The sequence below is a fragment of the Cricetulus griseus genome, chromosome 10 (assembly GCF_003668045.3).
Source record: "Cricetulus griseus strain 17A/GY chromosome 10, alternate assembly CriGri-PICRH-1.0, whole genome shotgun sequence".
NCBI classification, from domain to species: domain Eukaryota; kingdom Metazoa; phylum Chordata; class Mammalia; order Rodentia; family Cricetidae; genus Cricetulus; species Cricetulus griseus.
Window position 1 is genome coordinate 19,763,911 of NC_048603.1, and position 22,500 is coordinate 19,786,410.

The 22,500-nt window shown below is 41.8% G+C and overlaps 1 protein-coding gene across 4 annotated transcripts in view; it reads right to left on the reverse strand.

The window, feature by feature from the left end:
• The window catches only part of LOC113831991 (KH domain-containing, RNA-binding, signal transduction-associated protein 3), a 579,685-nt gene that overhangs the window by 63,091 nt on the left and 494,094 nt on the right, over positions 1-22,500 (reverse strand). For all 4 annotated transcript variants that reach the window (XM_035449678.1, XM_035449677.1, XM_035449676.1 and 1 more), the window contains 3 exons: positions 12,283-12,399; positions 8,039-8,185; positions 83-222 (listed from right to left, as the gene is read on the reverse strand). In XM_035449678.1, coding sequence (XP_035305569.1) covers positions 83-222; positions 8,039-8,185; positions 12,283-12,399 — 404 coding nt within the window. The remainder of the gene's footprint in view (positions 1-82; positions 223-8,038; positions 8,186-12,282; positions 12,400-22,500) is intronic.

The following is a 22,500-nucleotide window of genomic DNA, read 5'->3' on the forward strand; positions in this document are numbered from 1 at the left end:
CTATTTCCATTCACTAATGACAGCAACATTCAAACTGTGGCCACGGCAAGCCAATCTAAGAACAGAAAGTAGTTATACCTACCTGGTTATTGCTGGTGTGGTCACACCTCTTGTACGCAGAGTTGATTTCCCTCGGACCACTGGGACATCTGCATTTTCTGAACCTCCATTCAAATATGTTAATTCCTGGAGCTGTGCTTGCCGGATTTCATCATTATAGTCCTGCACAGAAGAGATATTGAAAATACAAAAGCACTTAGAATATAAAGCAAGATATATATATATATATATATATATATATATATATATATATATATATATTGAGGTCAGGAAAGCAGTTAAAATATGAATTTATTGAAACGAAAATCAATTTTTTAAATTAGAAAACCACGTTTTTTTCCTTTATACTAAAATAACAGGTAAGCCAATGTCTCTCCTTTTCTAATGCATAAGTAATTTCCAGCTGAGATACAAGGCCACAGAGCTGTGATGTGGACATTGCTATTCACAGCTCCATTGACTCCTAAGTACTGAGCATCTACATATCGACTAACGAAAAAGCCTGAGGGAGCTGGTCATGGCACATTCAAATCAGGCAGAGAGCAATGAACACATGCATGCTTAACTTGTTCACACTTACAAACTCCAGGATCCCTAGGGAATAGTCACACATCGTAGGAGGGTCTTCCCACCTCAGTTAAGGTAACTAAGATTGTGAGAATCAAGCTAGCACAGACATGTTTAGAGATCCACATCAGAGGTAATTCTGAATTGTGTCAGAACCATTATGCTGCACAAACAAATTCCAGGTTTCTAAATCTGAGTCCTGCAAGTTTTTACTTTTTTTCACAAGGCTACAATGTCCACACACTGAACTCTGAAACTATGATTCCATCTTGCTTTCTTTCTCCTTGTAACCAATCAACAAAGACAGAGAATAAACAAATAAAAATGTATCATCACAGCTTTGCAATATTGACAAAGGAAAGTCTTAACTTAGCTGTTCAGCAGCCAAAGGAATTTCCTTACAAAAGTAGAGAGATCATGTCATAGAGGGGAGACTCAAAGTTCCACACAGGAGATGGAAAAAAAAAAAAAAAGGATTCCCAGAGTATTAAATTCCAAAAAAGAGAGATACTAGCTAAGGTAGACAGGCCATCTTGAGTTTAAGACCAGCTTAGGCTACACAGTGAATAGCAGATCAGCCTGGAACACAAGTAAGAATATCACAAAAAACAAATAAATAAATAATAAACCAAAAAAGGTACTATACAGACAGATTATAAAGACAATAAGGGGTCTTAAAGAGAAAGCAAAACCAAATCATTTAAAGCCATAAATCACTTTAAAGGTAACTTCAAACAATTAGAATGAAAGTTGCTGAGACAATTTAACAATTTTTAGAGAATAAACTACATATTTATGTTTATGTTCTGGAGAGGACAAAACAAACCTCCAGACTGTAAAGGAAGAAACAGAAGAATGAGAAGGCTCCACTCAAGGGTGCCCCATGAGTGCAGCCACACAAAGTCTGTGTTACCTTAAAAGTTTATCAAGCAGCCCAGACAGAAGCCTGGGGACTGCCTAACGGGAGAGCCACCCTTGACCACACGGGATAGATGGAGAAGGTGGACATGGAATCCATCTCCGTGAGACAAAGAGTGAAAGATAGTTAAGAGCCACAGTGAAGGTAGGATCATCTCCTGATATTTGGCTACAAAAAGGCACTCACTGACACAAGGCTTCACAGGTTCAGGGGCAGCATAGGGACTTCAAACTGGAAAACTATGAGCACACTTCAGTGAGGACAGGGAATTCGGGTATGTCCTGAAGTATTTATAACCTGAATTAAAAACCTGAAAGAAACAGTACATTTACAACCAAACCCAAGTCTTTTCTTTCTGGCTTTCCCCAAGTATCAAGCGAAAACTAAGTACGTTCTATGGAATAAGAGGAATCCAATAAACACTTACTGAGAGAAAAGCTGAGACATTCCATCTGGAGGAAGGGACACTTGAAGAATGAAAACCACTGCTGTTGGTAGATAGGGGAGGGCTAAATGCACAGATCCTCTCTCTCCTAGACCTACCTGTGCCTCAGAGCTGCCACCTGCATCTTCCCATTGTTCTGAACTGCTAATGTCTTAGCAACCATTTTGCTAAAAAAAGTGTGAAGATTAATAAATAATTTGCAAAGCACATTCTAAATAAAATGTGCTAGGAAAATGCTAATACTTGCCCTGTGGAAAATTGTTGGGAGGTGTGATAGTTGTAGATGGCTAAAAATAGATTTGATTAAAAGATCATGGCTGAAGCCCTGTTGAGACATCAGTAAAAGTTTGGAAAAGTCAAGTTAAAATCATTTGCCCTAAATGAGATTAGATAGATGTTTATAACAGTCCATTTTAAATACCAGCTTTGCAAAACTATTTTAAAATACACACAGACACTAAATATCTGTATGTATGGCTATGTGTTTCTTAAGACAATTTAAGAAAGATTTAGTTGGTTTACACTTGTAGTATCAGATGGGCAGGTGTGATACAACGAAGCCATGCATGATGGTTTGTGGACTCACAACTTTAACTCTCTAGGTGAAATTGAAACATCTATACTTTCATCAATACTTAAGGGTAGAAAGGGGATTAGAATTGTAGTCCCTCCCCTCTTGTGTGTGTGTGTGCGTGCGTGCGTGCGTGCAGTCATGTATGTACATGACTTTCCTACCCAGTGAATTTAGTCTGCTATGTGAGCCTAGAGAATGGTAGACTGACTCAGAGGACAAAGGTGTCTGCTATCAAGACTGATGACCGGGGTTCATCCTTGGTATCCCCATATGGTAAATAGAAGGAGAGAACTAACTCTTGCATGTTGTCGTATGATATCACAAGCTAAAGCAAGTGCACACACTTTAAAAAATTAAAAAACAATTATAACACTAAAAAGTAACATTGGAATTCAGTGTCTTCTCTCACAAAAAATTACTATTTGTAATAATTTGTCAAAATACCACAATATTTATGTTCAAGGTTTTCCTGGGATCATTGCTGACATTGTAACTATAGAAAATAATTTTAACTCTTATTATTTGAAGACCAGTTAAATAAACTCTGGAATGTGCAAATAATAAAGTCAGATACAAGAATAGTATCATGAAACTTCACATGAGAAGTTGTTCATAAGAACAAATGTATAGAATCACATATATTTTAAGAAACAAAATATAATGAGTTGAGATGGTGTGTTCTGGATAAATGAGGATGAGTAGAGGTCTTATGTTCTGGATAACTGAGGAAAGTCTCTCTACAAAGAGCAATTAAAGTAAAATGGTTCTCAGACACCATCTAAGGAGGCTAAGAACTAATTCAAGCCATACAATAAAATGAAAATACTACAAAATCACTCATGAAAAATTGCTAAACTGCAGGTAAGAAAGTAGTCAGTGGCATTCTTGCCTGGAGACCTAGCATCACTCCTCTTTAGCCCAAGTATGAAAATCCCATAGCTCTGAGGTGACGGCTCACTTACTCTGGGATAAAGGGTGAAGCACCCACGCCAGCAGCAACATGTCCACTGCAGTAAAAATCTCAACAGGCAATGAAGGAGGAAGAATGACAGAGCAGCAAGCCTGAAACCACCACCTCTAGAGAGGCAAGCAACACACTGCCTTACCAGAAGGGAATAAAATAGAACCAGAAAAGAGCTGGGCAAGACCATGATAAGCTCTCATGCACGAGTCTGTGCAGAGGAGACACCAAGGAATCCCAGCAGGAAGGAAATGCAAGGTGGACATGAAAATGGGCCACTCTGGATTCCATAATGCACAGCAACAGGGAAATCGTATTAAAACAGGCTCTGAGAACAAAGCCCTTGGCCAACCACTGGTGATAACTAAGCCACGTGGACACAACATGTTCTCTTCTACAAAGACAGAAAAAATAAAACAAGAGAGGACATAAACATGCCTGGAAACATGAAGGGCACAGAGCCTGTGGGTTTAGTTCAGCATGATTCTAAGAGAAATGGAAGACAGAACACCAGCAACAGCAGCTGTTTTTGGAAGTGAAATACATAAAATTCAGAATTGCTGCATTATGTTATCTAAACTCTAGCATTTTCAAAAACAACAGATAAAGAGGCACACAAAGAAAATATGAACAATTCTTGTAGAGGAAAAGCAGGCATAGGCAACTCTGCTGCAGAGGAGCCAGACATCACAATTGTAAAATAAAAGATGAAAAGGTGAAATTACTGCTGTGCAAAGTCCCCCGAGGAGCCACACAGCAGAAGTGAGACGGTGGAAACAGGGAACCTGAAAACGGGGCATTTAAACAGCCCCACCTGAGAAATACAAGGGAAGATGATAATGGAGCCTGCAGCTACAGGACAGGAGCAGGCTCTCTGACATGGATGTATGGGAGGTCATTCAGGGTGGAGGGCATGAAGAGGAAAAAACAAAAACCACAAAACTCAAACAACTACTGAAAATATCCCACGTGAAAATCAAACTAGAAACTTGGAGATCTACAATGCTTGCCCATCGCAATCTTGACAGACATGTGACAGCTGTATTTCTAAAACTGAACACGAGACACAGAAAAAGGACAACATGCTATGGATGAAAGCAAAGTGACTCCTGGACTCACTACAAGTAAGGAGCCACAGGTCATACAGAGGCATGGCCAAAAACCTGTGGGCACAAATTATCACCCAAGATTTACAAAGCCTACATGTTACCATGTGGGTCAAGTAAACTCACTCCCAGAAAATCGAAATGAAGGGTCTACATTACAAGGAGGACCATATTTCTTCAAACTCAGAATAAAAGGTACAGCAGGGCAGCTCCATTCACACAGAAAGTAACACCAGACACAACAACTGTATAAACACTTCCCATTAGCCAGTCTCTCTGGGTTACCAATGGTAAACTTTAGCAAACTATCAGTACCATATCTTGCAATAACTGACGAGGACAGTATACGAAGATGGAGTGAATGCAAACTTGGATTTATAGATCAACTAGTGTGATGTGCTACTATTAGTGAAATAAAGGAGGAAAACCTACAGGACCATCTGTCTTCTTCAGGAAGACACAAAGACAACAAAAGACATCAAGAAAAATGTCTCAGGTGCCCAGAATGCCAGGAATGGTCTTTAATAACAGTGTGATAGGTATGTCATAGAATCCTAATATTTCAGCTAACTAGGATTTTATTTAATGACCCTCTATTTTTTAAATGCCTCTTTAAAAAAAATAATGTGTATAAACAGTAAAAATATCCAGCAAGGTCACAAGGCAAAATCAATATGAAGAAAATCAATTGTACCTATAAATAAATGTTCCATTTGCAACAGTATTGGAAAATGTAAAATATTTGGAAATGAAGCTCAGCAGTTTGAGTATTTGTTGCTCTTGCATAGGAGCAGGGTTCGATTCCCAGCACCTACACAAAAGCTCCCAACATTCTGTAACAGGAATGCTAGAGGACCCAACACCCTCTTCTGGTCTCTATGGGCACTGAACACATGTGGTGTACACAGACACATGCAGGCAAAACACATAAAGTAAAAAAATCTTTTTAAAAAATATTTGGAAATAATTTTTACAAAATAAGTGTCAGCTGGACCCTTAAAAACATAAAATACTTTTGAATTACTAAAGAACATTGTTTTTGAGAATGAGAAATACTTCATATTCACAGAAAAGAAGACATAAAGTTAAAAATTAACTCCAAATTCATCTACAAAACATCTAGCAGAATCCTTGCTGAACATTCCAGAAGTTGGAAGCTGATACTAAAGCAAGCATAGAAATGGAAAGAACCCAGACAACTCTGAGAAAGGAAAACAGAGCTAGGGCACCTGTCACACCAGCAATGGGGAAAGGACACAGCTTATAGCAGGAAGAGGGACAGTTTGGGAAAGCCTAGGCTAACCTTACTAAGAATTAAAAAGAAAAAAAAAAAAGGAAAGGATGAAAGCAACAAAATACTGGAGAATTTACACCCCAATGGGCACAGCTGAAGAGTCCCAAATACAAATTGACCCATGCTAGGCAATTCAACATCAACAGGGGGACAACAGAAAAAGTCAAATTTAGATTTGAATCTCATATGCCATCGTAGAGCCCTCATCCAGTGGCTGATGGAAGCAGAGGCAGACACCCACAGCTAAACACTGAGCTGAACTCTGGAACCCAGTTGCAGAGAGGGAGAAATGAAGAACAAGGGGGTCGAGACCAGGCTGGTGAATCCCACAGAAACAGCTGACCTGAACAAGGGGAGCACATGGCCCCCAGTCTGCTGTCTGGGAGGCCATCACGGGACTGATCCAGACCCTGAAAGTGGATGTCAACGAGGACCCTATGGGACCTCTGGTAGTGGATCAGTATTTTTCCCTGGTGTAAGAAGCGACTTTGAGAGCCCATCCCTCATGAAGAGATGCTCTCTTGGCCTGGACACATGGGGGAGGGCCTAGGCCCGGCCCAGGATGATGTTGTGGAATTTGGGGAGCCCCAATGGAGGGCCCTACCCTCTTGGGGAGCAGAGGGGGAAGGGGGCTGGTGGGGGGCTGAGGGAAGGGGGAAGAGGAGGAAGGGATTGACATGTGAAATTATAATTTTGTAAAAATAAAATAAAATGATAAAATAAAATAAAGAAGAGACCAGCAAAAAAAAAAAATTATCAATACAAAGGGATTTAAATGGAAATAATCTTATGAGGTCTTTAGTTTTGCTCTGTTTTGTTCTATGTAGCCCTGGCTGGCCTGGAACTTGGAATGTAGGTCAGGCTGAACTTAACTAACAGAGACCTTCCTACCAGTTAAGTGAAGAGTTTAAAGGGGTACACCATCACACCTGGCAAAAAGATCCTTAAATGAAAGGATATTATTAAACATTTATAAAGAGATGACTATGGTTGAGCCAGTTGATTTAGCCAGTCCAGATTCTAGGTTAGAAAACTAAGACCCTACCCTCCTGACAGAGGACTATGAAGGCCAAGGGTGTACCAATGTAGGCATCTATGGGAGAAAGAACGTACCCTGTGTGCTACAGCTGCAGGTTTTGGTCATCTATTTGAATATATGGTTCCCATCGGCCTCTCTGTCAAACTACAGACTCTAGAGGGAAGGGACTGCCATCAGTGTTTATAAGTGTCTACCACACAATGATACTGTTCTTAGACTAAATGAGGCTAAGGGTGTAGCTCAGTGGTATGAACAGTTGAGTGAAATCCAGACTTAAAATGTACTTCAATATAAATGCAATAACTGGTTTTTGATAACAGATAAGCCCATAATCCACTTGGTATGTAAGTGGATTGACATCTCCCAGAAGAGCTCAGGACTTCTGAGGACAGTCTCAGTACAGACTGGCAGATATGCCAGCTTCTCCAAAGCAACTGTCTACAGAGCCAAAATGTTTAACTTATCATGAGCACACAAAAAACTCTTTTCATCACTACCACACCAATACTTCAATTAACTCTGAGAACCAAGGTAGTGGTATATTCCCTTTAAATCATCACTTTCATAGCAATGCCTGACATCTGAAAGGTGACCCCCAACACAGCATATCCTGAAAGCTCTTGTGCTCTGAGCATCACAGGAGTGTCTATGTGCTATATTCAATCATCCATTGAGCTTTCTATTTTCCCTTAAACTACCTATTCCTCAAGGAGTCAGGGACTGCTTTTAGTTAAATCTACATGTCCCACACAAATCATGGGCCAGGTATATGGATGACATTAATGATTAAGGGACAGCATGGAATTTATGTAGCATTTTCACAATCACATAAAAACTTATGGAGTCACCAAATCTGAATTAATGATTCTGCTTTTCCAGTATTTCAGTCTTATAAACTTGGTGATAGTATTTAATCTAAAATTCTACTGCCTTAAAAAGAGGTTCCCTGATGTCTACAAAGCAAGACAAATAGGAAGCTCTTAACACAGGGAGTTACATAGATAACAAGTAGGAATCAGATCATCGAGGCTTTGAGAAAAGACACAAGTCAATCACCAGTGAAAAGTACTGACAGGGATGAGGAACTTCTTGATCTCTTCCAAGGCGTGCCCCATCCGGGCATAAGCTTCCGCTGGGGGTGCGAACACTTCAATGAGCACATGCAGGTCGTCATTGAGGTGGAAGTACTTCGCTTCTCCACTTTTCCTCAGCTCTTCCTCCTAAAGAAGAAAATCGTGTTTAAAATGTGACATTTCAAAACAGGAAAAGCAAAGCAAAAATTACCCAAAAACGTATTTGACATATGTTTGTCATGGGAGATTCCACTGCAAATAGCAAGCACCCCAGGATAGTTTTCAACTAGAAATTTGATCGTATTGTTCCCAGGTTCTTGGGAACCCTGGACAGGCAGCCTGTCCTGCTGGGACACAGTTTCTCCTGTTCTGATGCTGCCCCTAAGGCATCGGCTACCCTTGGCCACCTGCTGACTCCTGTCTGCTCCTGCGTGTCCAATCGTCCACCCTAGCCATGCACAAACCTCTGTTCTTCTACTTGTCTAAGTGCTCTGCTCACTCCTGCACTATCGGTGCTTGCTGTTTCTGGGATGCTGATACCACTTCTTTCCTTTTGGTTTTCCCTCATTAGCAGGCCACTGCCAGAGAGCAGACCCTGTCTGCACATCTTGCCTGATGATGTGTGAATGCTTGATTATGCTTCTCATTTCTACCCCAGAATCATGAAGGATGTCTTGTGAGGAGTCACTGTGCAATCCAGAGTGAGTTCCAAAACCCTGCTCCATGGCTTCATAATGAAGGGAAGTGTGCTGTTTGGAAGGATGAGGACTCAACTGCATGACTTTGGGCAGGTGCCTTTATCTTATCAGGAAGGATTTTAACATTGGACAGCACTGGTGCAATGTTATCTCATGTGCCTGTTCAAGTCGGACTCCTCAGAATATCGTCCAGCATGCTGTCTACAGCAGGACACACCTGTAACATGGACGATGTGGGGAAAACGTACAACACAATGACTGACACCAATGAGGCCCACAGATCACAGCACCCACTGCAACTACAGCCATGGGCAGGCAGCAGCTTGACGGTAGGTAGCTTCATCAGTGTAGCAAATAAATGAATGTAATGAGTTCGTGTAAAATTTGCTATAGTATTGAGCACTATCAGAACTTAATGTGATTTTTTTTTCAAATGAAGAGTTTTAAAACTAAGTAAGGGCTATCTCTTTAGAAACAAACATGATTAAATGAGAATTTATGCAGGCTAAAGTTAAACTACTGAAAGGATCAACTGCAATCAATATCCAAGCGGCTCCAGCAGGGAAGAGCTGGCTATGGGCCAGCACATGGGATGCTAACGGTGCACACCTAAAGGGAAGCCTGTTACTTAAACTACCACCTGCAGTTGCTTTTGGTGAAATGGTTTTGAAAGTTTAGCTGATAGACCACGTGGCGTTAGAAGCAAGCGTGACAAGGAGCAGGAGGAAGAGAAGCTGTTAGGGTGGAATGAGGAGGGAGCTTTGAAAAGGGATCTAGCACAGGGCTTGCTACAGCTTGGATCTTGGGTGTCCCTCCCAAGTTCATGTCCCCAGAAAGGAACTGGGAGAGGTGGCTCAGAGGCAAGATCTTCACGTCACTGGAAGTGTGCCTTGGAAGAAATAACACGTACCTGTCCCATCCTCTCCCGTGCTTCCTGGCACGAGTGAGTGCTCTTGCTGTTCTACACTCCAGACATGAAGTGTTGTCTCACTACAGATTCCCAAACAAGGGGGGTCAGCTCATCACAGGGTGGTATCCAAAAACCATGGGCCCATATAAGCCTTTCCTCTTTCATGAGCTGATTATTTCAAACAATTGCTACTGTGATAGCAAGTTAACACCAAAGAGCCACAAGTGCCCCTGGAGGTTTTAGTGCACGTAGCCAAAGAAGGATACTAGATCCAGCACAGTTTAGTCTCTTCATGAGATTCGGGTTGATGTCTGGATAGATACCAATAAAACCTAAGAACTGTATTGGCAGCATTCAGGCAGAGATTCAAATAATTCTAAATACTCAAATGCCAAAACAAAAGTGAGTCTTTCACACCCAGGATGTCTATCTAGTTAGCATCTTTGTTGCCTGAACCACTGAGGCAGCTCCTTGCCAGGAGACTGTAGTTGTCATGGTTATTTCTCACCCCACCCCCCACCTGGCTACCTCCTGGCTCATGCTCCCTGATTCTAGAAGAACAGGGTAGAGGAACATAATAATAGGCATACCCCTTGTCTTCCCAGGATCTGGAATATTTTTCTAGAGGGATGGTATAATGAGAAGAATTTCTGAAGACACTGAGAATTAGCAGACCTGACTCTACTCTACTCCCCTAAGGGCCACCACGCAGACTAGGGCTCATGACATCAGGGGGCACAGACTTCCGGTTCCATTCCATCCCATTGATAGTGGTTAGGTGGAGTGGAAAATGTACAATATATTCTCTTCTTCTAGTTATTCTGTCGCTTGACAGAATACAGTTGGTGATGGATCCATGTGGCTAGAGACAGAAATGAGAGAACTGAAGAGCATGTGGTAAGCACTCTGGGGCAGAGGTCTACGCTTGTAAACAGGGTACCTGAACAGTAAAGGCAGAGGAGACACTCAGTGACAGGTGTTCGTGAGGAACTACTGTGGCAGATGTCTTGGTGCTGCCTTCTCCAGACAAGTCAGTGCTGCTCCATAGTGACAGGGATGGGGTTATTCATTATTTCACAACACAGATTCCTTTTTCTTGAGGATTACTGCTTGCTGTCATTCTTGGGTGCCAAATATGCCAGCAGCAGAGAACAACCACGGCCTTATTAGACCGAATACTTTGAAAGGATCACTAAACTCTGATAGCAAGCTGGTGGCACTCAGGGTTCCATCTACTGCATGGACCACCAGGCACAAACTATGACTGTGATTGCATACGTATACATAATTGGGTGAGACCTGCCATCCTCACATCTTTCCACACCTGGTGAGGTGTGAAGCTAATGTGCCCGCTAGGTTAGTTTCACACTAATACTGAATACACTGACTTTCTATCCTCAAGTTTTTGTGGTCCTGGAACCTGTATCTTAAACTTTGTGAGAGTCTGGTACACACCATGTTTCCATTTCCGTTAGTGCTGCTGTCAGAGACACGAGGCTTCACTGTGCTACCCTAATTAACAGAACTGATTCTTCTGGGTAGTCCAGGTAATGACCCAAGTTCCCAAGTCTCAGTTTTACTGCATGTACAACAAAGAAAACGTTATCATCTATCATATTTCCTAACTGTAACATGGAATAAAGGCTGATTTCTTATACTAGGGAAACTACATTCAGATGTACTTGGCTTGTTAAGAGGCAACAATTACGTTATATGAGCAAGTTTACATCTAAAACTCATTGTTAAATGTTTCAGAGTGGGTGATTCCAGAATGTGGACTTGGTTCTCTGTAATGTAAATCGCTAACAGTAAGAGACGTGACAACAGAGAACAATGTAAGAAGTACTGTTACGTGAAAATCCTCTCAGAAGTTAAACTAATCAGTAAGATAACTCATTAATTTTTAATTCCTCAAACAATAGGGCATATAACACAATGACCTCTACGTAGAACAAAAATTGTTTTAGAATATGAAGCAATTATTAAAACATTCATAGTCATCCCTTAAAGGTCATAAAATGAGCATATCAAATAAAGGGCAGGAAAAGAAGTCAATGTACACACACTGTAATTCAAGTCCAACCATGTATCATTTCACGCCAGCAAGAAGGCATTGTGAAAAGTGCATTATTAAGCCACATTCTCCTGTGTGCACTGTGAAGCAGTCCACAAACTAACAGCCACACCACTGGACAGGGGAATCATAAGAGACCACAGCCATTCGTGGTCCGCTGTTGACCACACATCCTTATGTAGTGTGTGGAAGTAGGAAAAAAAAAGTCCCAAGGAACTAATTTAAAATACAAAAGTGGGGAGACTACAGGTAGCTTTTCTTTCTCTTCATTATAAAAGGTGATATGCTGCATTCAGAATAAAAACTACAAGCTACTACTGTTTGATTTTTGTGCACGTGTCCTAAATAGTTACAAGTGGTAAGATGCTGTGTGTTTTGGAACTGGCCAGAGAACTCAAATCTTCTATAGAGCATCAAAATATATCACCTTATACAACAATTTCCTATAATCCCATCTGAGCTTCTACTAAGCACTTGGACACGAGGCATTAACACAACAAGTGATAAACAGACATAATAGTACATGACCAACAAGGTCACCATTGTCTATGATCAACATTACCTTTGCCTTGTCTCTCATGGAACCTTTTCCAAGGATGGACATTTTTGTCAACGTTTCTTCTTGTAAGCGCTTCAGAGAATTGCCACGTGGACCCAAAAGCTTCCCCACAAAGTTGAACTAGGAAAAACAAACCAGCCATGCTTGTAACCGTATCTGTAACATTCAAATCTTAAAGTAGCTTACCAGCCTTGAACATTGGGAAACACTGCCAAACACCGCTTATTATTAACAAGTATTTATCTTCCTGCTACATAAATCATACTGGGGTTTGTTCGACAAACAACATGGTAGTGGTACAAAAGATGTAAATTTTCAAAGATATCTTTTGTACTAGCCATTTAAGTGACAGTAGTAATTATAAATTTCCTACCAACCATAAACAGGGCTAGGATGAGAAAAACGGTCCTGGAATGGAACACTTAAGGTTTCTCGTGGACTGACCCAATGGAGTTACCAGTCAGTGGCTGACTGACAAAATGAGTCACAACAAAATTAAGTCCTTTCCAAAATAAGCAGATGTGAGAATGCAAGATGTCATGTAACTGGATGCGTATGGTTTCTAACTTAACAATCTGTGAAGAACAGGTTACTGAGCACACAGCCAGAGCACCATGGTTTACACTGGAGACACATTCCATTCTCTGGGCAAAGGGCAAGAGGAAAGGAGCAGCTCTCTCAGGGTTATTGTGAGGACTGGGTAGTTCAGTGACAACAAATCATTCTAACAACACTTAACATATAACACACATACAAGAGACACCTTTAACATATAACACACGTCCAAGAAACACCTTGAACAAAGGAATTCTAATGAGAAATGTTGAAAAAGTTTCTATGGCTTTCTGTAATTGAGGTAAATTTCAACATTTCTGTCTGCAAACCAGACACTCAAGCAGTTCTCCATTTATTTCTCTTTGAGAAGAATTCTGAGTACACACTCAGGACAGAGGCTGCTGTCTTTGTGATCGATTCCATAGCTGCTGCTGTTTTAGGGAGGAACAATGCTCAGCAGTTGATCTAAGTATTGGCAGTTCAAGTGAATTTCTTGATATCACAACACTTCAAACTCAAAACAGCATTTTCATACTTGTTTGTAATTTTATTGGTCTACAATCAAAATTCAAAGTTTCATTTTCACATGGAATTATTCCTTGCTTTTAAAATTTAAATATTTTTAAACATAAAAATCATATATATTTTAAACAATCAAAACCAACCAAATGATGGGGGTATCAGCATCCTGACCCACTTGTGTCTGTCTGTCCGTCTGTCCTTGGTACCCAACTCTGCATTATCATCCTAGATGTTTCTACTGTTTGTACAGTGGATCCCCTGAGCTGGATCTCCAACTTTATTATATTTCATGATTGGACTTTTGGGAGCTTGCGACAACATTTCTTGTATAATACTGATTCTTTCATTTCCTTTATCAAATGTTAACGAATAACAAGGCTTTTTTCTCTTTTGAGTTTTTTTTTATTTCTGTGCGCTTGCACACGCGCACGCGCGCACACACACACACACACACACACACACAATCTGAGTCCATTTAATGCTGCTCATATGTGCATGTGTTGAGAGCTGAACACTCGGGATTGAATGCCCAACCAGAGCTTCATCACAGAAGACTGAATCTTGCTCTCCCAGTAGCCACTGACTGACTGTAGTTCATCATCTAGGGGTGGGACCTTATGAGATTCCCCCCATCCAGGATGGCAGGTTAACTGGCACTGTTACTTTTCAAGTCTGTTTACACAGCCATTCTGTTAATATTTCATGTGTGTAGCTTCTCTGTCATGTCTATAAAACACTGTCTCATAGACAGTGTCCTGGTCCACTTACAATCTCTCCACTCCGTCTTCCTTCATGTTCCCTGAGCATTAAGAGTAGAAATTGCATTGTAGATGTGCCAACTGAAGCTGGGCTCGCCTGTCATTTATTCTCTCCATTTTGACCAGTTGTGGATCTGCATAGTGGCACCCATGTCCTAGATGAGGGGCGAGAGCCACTTATGTGTGGGTGTATGGAGATGTATGTAGAATGCATTTAGAAATTATATTGGTTTGTTTGGGAAAGTGGCAGTAATAGGTTCCCCTCTCGAGCCCATGACCCATACATGGGCAACAGCTGGGCAGGTTTACAGTAACAAGCACAAACTACTTCCTACTGAGAGGACCTTAAGTCTAGCTAGACAGCTACTGATTATTCTGAAGATATGTCAGCAATGAAGCTCCAGAGGTACCTTTCTGGCCAATCATCATCTTGATTCTCAGGCTTTACAGCCTGGTAAGACTTACTGGTAGTGTTTCTCCCTTGGCTAGTGTAGCTTCCTTCTGATACTGTGAAAACTAGTCCTCATCCAGAATAACTGGCTTCCAGGTCAATTCTAACTCCATTCCTCCAAGTCCTCTGTCCACAGTGTGTGGTGTCTTCAGCAATAGGGTCTAGCTTACTAGTTAAGGGAGGAAATCAAGAGCAATTGCAATAGTCTATATTACTTTTGGAGTCTCTTGGACTCCCTTAACCAACAATAAGGAAGGGAGGCTTCCCTTGCCTGGCACTGGGGTTTTTGTTAGATAGTCTATGCCTCCCAGGGGAACACTGTTAATGCTTATTGTAACTCCGTATTTTAAAGTATACAAACTTCTTATGGATTTCCCCCCCCCCCCAAACTTTTCAACTACCCTTGGTGCTATTTGTCTCTCCTTCATACCTCTCCCTCTGTATTAAGTCCCCCCACCACAGTTTTTCCTTTCCCCATTCATAGCACCCATATCCCACTACTCTCCATCCTTAACACCCCCATCATGGTCCCTTTCTACTTTTCTGGTTTCTTCATTTGCTTCAGGTGACATATCAAATCTAAAGATTTGGAGCCAGATCAACATAAGAAAGAACATGTAGCATTTGTCTTTCTGGGTCTGGGTCACCTTACTCCGTTCCGGATAGTATGTTTTAGTTCAACCCATTCACCCACAAATTTCATGGTTACATTTTCCTTGGCAGCTGAATAGTATTGTCTATGTTCCACAGCTTCAGCACCCATTCATCCCTGCTGAAACAGTCCCTTTCTGGGTCCCTGCAATGACTTTTTATAAACATAGTCTGTCCTTACTGAATTCAGGGTTCAATTTTTATTATGGCAACTATGTATGCAAGACAGTAAGAAATAATGCATCTCAGCATACATTTCTCCATGAAGTCAATAGATACTGAGTAGTTTCATTTGTTCATCTGCACTAAAAAATGAAACTGTTATCATTTCCAGAAGCAATGATTTATCTCCAGATGCTTCTTTCCTCTTTCCCCCCTTCTCTCTCTCCCTCCCTCTCTTCTCCCTCCCTCCCCCCCATCTCTGCCTGTCTCTCTCTATTTCTGCAAAGTACCATAACCACCAGGATGGCAAAAGGACATCAGTTAAGTCTTTCCCTACAGAGATGAGCTGCAATAATCATGATCTTCACTGACAAAGTCCAGCTGCCCTTCTACACACGTGACCTGAAACTGTTCCCTCAAGAATGTGTACAGCTTCTGTTAAAAGGCTTCCCTCGTTTGGGTACTCACCAAACTGGCCCAGTTGACTGGTCCAATGCCACTGACTCTAACTCAGCACTGAGAACTGACTGACTACTCTGTTCTCAGAGTTTTTCAAGCATTCCTCTTCAGAGCCCCAACCCCAGCAAGGGGCACCACCTCCCTGCACTCCTATGGCTCAAGCCTCCAGACTGGCTTTCCTTGCAGATCCTGGACAGGCCTTCTGTGTGCACTGCTCTATCTACAATGCCTGTGCAGAGACCATACTGTTTAAGGAACTAATTAATTAAATGCTATCAAGCTTAGGTCGGAATATGCTTAAGTCTGTCCATTTTTCTCCAACCCTGCATTAACCAGTCATCTGCCAGCCATGTCCTCTCATACAAAACTGCTAGAGGCCTTTATTCTACAACTTCTACTTCCTCCCGTCAGCAGAGAAAGTTGACCACAGCAGGTCTCTGATTAGAACACACTGGAACCACTCTTCTTAGAACCTACGTCCCAATGTCTAGCATTCTCTGTGAATGTTTATATCCTAATGTTTAGCATTCTCCCTCAGAGTCATCGAAGCTGTAGCCACCATGCCTCAATACAGCCCATGCAGCTCGGCCAGAGAGGGCTGGAGAGACTTGCTGCAAATCATCTATCCTAGGAAACTAACCTCACAGCGTCCCTGGCACACACAGAAAGCCATGATACTAAGGCACCTGTGATAGCATGAGGGTATAATTCAATCACTGAGTTATAAAGATTGACATTTTCTTAAAGAATAATGCTGTTCCCAGAGCCCATGGGTAAGAAAGGGGGAGGACACTTAATACACAATTCTCTGATGAATTAACTGGGGACAAGTGAAAAGCAATCGCTCCTGAAGTATACCCAGAACCATAATTTACCTCCAGGAAGAAGGGCAAAAAACTGTTTAAGGCCGAGTGACAAATAAAAGCAGTCCAGGGCCCTGTTGCCAATGACAAGCGACGTCTGCTCAATGACAAGTGAGACATGTACACAGATGATTTTGTCTATTAAGAGACAGAGACAGAGAGCAAATGATGATGGCCTCCAGGACAGTTATACATGAGCTGTGCTGTTTGTGAGCCCCTTGTCTCAGTGAGAAGGCATGGGCACAGGCAAAGCCTCAGACCCATCTCCTCTGCCCAGGAGTCCAGAAATCATTTCCTCATTGTGTTTGATCACTGCCTTAAATTTCCCACATTAATATGAGTTTAACATTTTAACAATGGCAAATACATGGAAGTAATGAATGCTGTCTAAACCCAGCACCATGTGCAGCGTAGGTCTTCCCGTGCTCCTTCACTGTTTACCAGCCCCACCCACTTCTCTAGAGGCCTCTTGACTTTCTGAAGCCAGTCACTGCTACACAAACCAAGCTATTTGAAGACATTACCTTTGACTCTGGGTACTGGAGAACAAACTCTATTAAAGTCTGAAATCTCCACCCCTAGTCCCTTTCCTAACCCTCCATGCACTGCCAGAAACCAACTAACTCTAAAGTGAACAAGTGTGTATGTGTGTGGAGGAAGGGGGGGGGGAATAAAGTAATGGTCTTAGGATCAGGAACCTGAGCTCCTACCTATGTTTTGTTGTTTATGTTGGGAAAGCCACATCTCTATCCATAAAGCTCTAGAACATAAAAAGCACTCTTTGAACAAGAAGTAAAAACAGAACTTCAAAACAGCATCTTGCCAGTGGGTGATGCTCAGAGGGAGAGCACTTACCTAACATGTAAAAGGAAGGTCTTGGATCTGATCACTGACAGCACAAAACAAATAAAAATCTAAAAACCAAAAATGTGCTTCCAGTGCTGACCTGCTGACCTTTCTATTCGCTCTAAGCTGTCCCATGGTGTATCAAGCAATGGCTTCTAGGCCGTGCCTTGCCTTGAGTGGCTCCATTGCTGAGAGAATAACTCTGTGTCTTGCTTGTGGCAGCAAAACAAACCACGGCACAGACTGATAGCTAAGGTATTGTACAAGCAAAGCATTACCACCTGTGACTTACCAAATATAACCAGAAGTCACCTACACAAGGACATATCAAAACCCTATCAGAAAACTCAAGCCTGGACACACCTGACCAAGGATGGATGCAAAATCACAAAGAGGAGGAATCCTTAGTGTCTGCCTGTTGTCATTTCTGTTGAGAAAGCTACATCTTTTTCCACCTGTATTCAACCCTCTAGATCTACACAGAAGGAAGGAATGAACAGAGCTACAGAGCTCCAAAAGCTTTCTTCTTCTGAACTTCACAACTGTGCATCCTCCCTCCCTCCCTTCCTCCCTCCCTCCCTCCCTCCCTCCCTTCCTCCCTCCCTCCCTCCCAAAATGCAATTTTAAAAACTTAAATAAAGGGCTGTAGAGATGGCTCAGGGGTTAACAACACTGACTGCTCTTCCAGAGGTCCTGGGTTCAGTTCCCAGCAACCATATGGTGGCTTGAAACCACTATAATAGGATCTGATGTCCTCTTCTGACATGTAGGTATATAGAGACAGAGCACTCATACCACCAAAAAAAACAAAAAACTTCAAAAGATTTAACTGCACACAGTATGGCAGGCCTAGGCATGTGCTAAGAGAACACAGGAAGATCCATCTACCCATGGGCAGACCATCCAAACACACATCCTTCTCACCCTGTCCATTGTGTGCACATCCTCAGGGATATTTATCTGGTCCCCTAAAGACACTTGTCCTTGCATTTCCATATCTGTATCAGCTCTGCATGTGCCTTCAGTAACCCAGAGCCCTGTCTCCTCTTTAACAATCTCTCTGCCATTCTGCAACATGATTCTACATCACTGTATAAAGTCTAAAGTTAGCAACAGGAATGAGCACTAGGAGCTAAGGTCACCAGAGGCCACACAGTTGAGCACATGCAATGTCATAAACATTGTCAGTTCACCAAGGACCACTAACAGGAACCAACTTGTGAGCTCATTGGCAGTTTTCAGGGCCATTTCCTCACAGTACTCACTGTGCTCACACTTGCTACATCTGATGCCCTTTGTTCCATCAGAGGTTTGGAAGAGGTGGTTATGAGACACTGGACACGGCGGCTGGGACACAACTCAGGTCTCAGGAAGAGTATCACACGTTCCTGTCCACTGAACCATCTCTATAGCACCAACACAACATTTTAGATGGAGCTAAAACATCAGATCCAACACTTACATACAATATGACTGCTATGTTCCATTACAGATCTGAAACCTTTACCAATACATTATACATAACTCTTGAGAAACAGTACTGCATAAATGGGGATGGCTTTCTCCTAGCCTGAATGACTTCGCTGAGTAAACCGGGAGAGAGATTTCCATTTGACTGTTATCTACATCATATCCAAACCATTACAAACTTATCAGTGTTGGAGAACAGCTATTTTGTTTATTTTCTCACAATTCAGAAACTTAAATAAGGAGTGAAGGGGACATTTGGACTACTTGCTGTTGCTATAACAGAAGGTGTGGGACTGGGTGGCTTTCCAGGGATTAAGGATCCGGAGGCTGCATTTGAAAAGGGCCCCTTACTGCACATAACACTGCAAGAACACAGAAGGATAAGGACCAGGAGTGTGGAGGAGGCAGCCCAGCTGTACAAACAACCAACTCTCTTGATAACTAACCCAGTCTGTTCAGAGGGCAAGAATTCAATCCCTGATAAAGATCTCATCTTTTTTTTTTTTAAATAAGGCCCCACTTCCAACACCCCCCAGAAAGGCAATCTATTTCCACATGGGTCTCAGAAGAGACAAAGCACATTGAAACTGAGAGGCAGGTGCAACAGCCAGGTCTGTGGGGGTAAGCAGGTTCACTTCTGAGATGCCTTTGCTCATAAGCTAGAGCTGGCTGGCTCCTGGGAACCACAGTCCTCAGTGGCTTCACTGATTGTCTTTCAGCTGTGTATCCTGGACTTCACTTATGACTGTGGGCTGGATGGTGGGTTTAGTTCTTCAAGCCTAATCTGTTTCAGTCCTGCCTGTGGTATTAGCACAGAAAGGATGCTGCATTTCAGGACAGACAAAGAGTATGTGTGTTGGTTTGGAGTCGTGTGACACAGCACAGCATGCTACACCATTACAGACGGAACTGATGGTGCAGCCACAATCAGCCAAGCAGGCTCAACTGCTTCAAACACCATGGTGGTTTTCTACCTGCCTCCTTGCTTTGTACCCCAAAGACAGCCTAAAATAAAACCTTGCTTACAAGAGGCAAGCAATGGTTCATGCATACAGATTAATACTCAAGCTCTATCAGTGACTACTGGGATCTTAAATAGAACCAAGCATAGATTACACTACAAGAACAGATGGCAGGAACCGATTTCTGGAATATCAGTGCTAACAGACCAAGAGTGTCTTCTACCCAAGGATCTAATAAAATTTTAATGTGTATTTAACATCCATGCATATATACTCCAGAATAGTATCAGAAAATGTTAACATATTCTCTAGAGATGAGGCTGATGTAAGTTAAAGAACAAGAGGGTTCAGGTAATTTTTTAATGTTTGAGCACAGTATAAAGTACGCATTGAAAATTAATTGAGAGCCAGGAAACTGATAGACTAAGAAGCAGGTGGAAGTAGGCCCATGGGTGTATCTCACAGGGATGGCCACCGTCAGCCCCTCCTGTCATCATCATTTTGGGTGTGCCCAGGACCCTACGCCTTCTAGGCACAAAGGTTTATAAAACTGGGCATTCACGCCTTTAAAATGCCACAGCTGCACCATCACTGGTTGGAAAGTCAATGGTAACACTGGGTGTGGGACTCAGAACAAACTGGATGCAGAGATGATTTCAACGGAGCAAAATGTTCTTATCACACTCCCACTGCACCTGGAACTCTCCACAGAACCTCTCATCATTCCTTCAAACTACCTCTCTTCCATTAATTCACCCGTCAGACTATATTATTTAATGAAATGAATGCTTTCCACTGCATTATAAATTCTCTTAGACTTTTTAGAACCCACTTCGATTTTCTATCTTTCCTGCATAATGCCTTCTCAGTAAATACTTATGAAATTAAAGCTTATTTGCCTCTCAAATCAAACAGCACCGTTCAACAGTTTATGTCAATTTTCTGTGCTACTGAGATTGTAACATATTTAAGCTGCCAATAAATGCTATTATTTAAATGCCTTATTTTCCTACCAAATGTAACTATTATTGGTGGTGAAGCACAGCAGGGCTCCATTGAGTGTTGCTTTCAACATGGGATTTGTAAATGGAAGAGAACCCAGTGTACTCAGACCTTACTAGAACTTTAAAAAAAAAAAAAAAATCAATGGACATTACAAGCAACTTCTCCAGATTATATGAGCAGGGGGCAAAGTTGTGGACAGTGATGTGCAGGTGACACACACTTTAGAGACTCCTAACTTGCATCTTTCTCACCACCGTTTGATCAGATAAGCTGAATTTACCAGTGGAAGATGTATGGAAGATAGCTAGAAAATGTTAATCCAGAAAATCAGAGATCATACCAGTCTCGTTATAAATGCAGGGGATTAATTAAGGATTTGAAATCAAAGGCAAGAGGCTGACATGGATAAAAGACTGTTACAACAGTGTGAGTGTCGGGCAACAGCATCCACAAAGAGTGATGAGGAAATGGAAAGATGAAGAGTTGAGGGGTGGGTGGGGTGGAGGCTGATGAAGTGGTACTGAGTAGGCAAAAATGATGCCCTGGTTTGGGGCACAGACACTTAAATAGAGTATAGAACTTGTTTGCTGAAGTGAAGAAAAACAATAGGGAAAGAACCAAAACAGTCATGGTACCGACAGGGCTCAGTTACAACCATCCATCCTGTCCATGGTGCATCCAAGCCAACAGGTGTTTGGCAGGACATTTAGAGAACAGCTGACATGCTCAAAGCTGAAGGACACAAGAACTGCACACAAGACAGATTCACGCTAGCTGCTCCCAACACTAAACACTCTTCTTTCCACTCTGCAGTCAAGCTTCATGCACCTTGTGCTGTGTGGTTACGAAGTAGTTACTTGTTTTGGCGAATGTTCAGAAGTTTGTTGTTGACAACATAGATGAACATAAAGAGAGTTATGCTAAACAAAATAAGCCAGCTACAGAGACACAAATCCCATGATCTGTGTGGACTCAAAAAAAGGTGTGTACAGAAAGACTGGGTAGGGAAAGGACAAGGATGGGGAGATGCTGGTAACAAGTTTTGGTTAGCCAGGAGGAATTAGTTTATGCGGTGGACTGTATGGCGAGCTGATGTAATTACCAATGCATATATCAAAATGTTAGAAGGGAGGATATTGCATGCTACAACAAAGAAATGACTACGCTTAAAGTGATGGCCAATTAACTGCAAGTGATCATAACACTACATTCCCATGAATTGTCAAGAATCACACTTTATGACTGGGGGTGAAGAATCATAGAGGGGCTGCTCAGGCCTAGGGCTCATCATCAGATCCAGAAACTTAAATTCATAAAAACTGCACTGTTCCCCACAAATGTACTCCCAGTTAAAGTAATAGAGATAATTACCTACAAATGTTAACAACTTATTTCTACAGGTAAACTGTCAGTTTCACACCTAAAATAATAGTTTCACATAAGTCCTCAGGGAGAGATGCTGTCTCTGAAAATTGCAATCTTTAATGTATTTACACATCATATATTCACCATGTAGA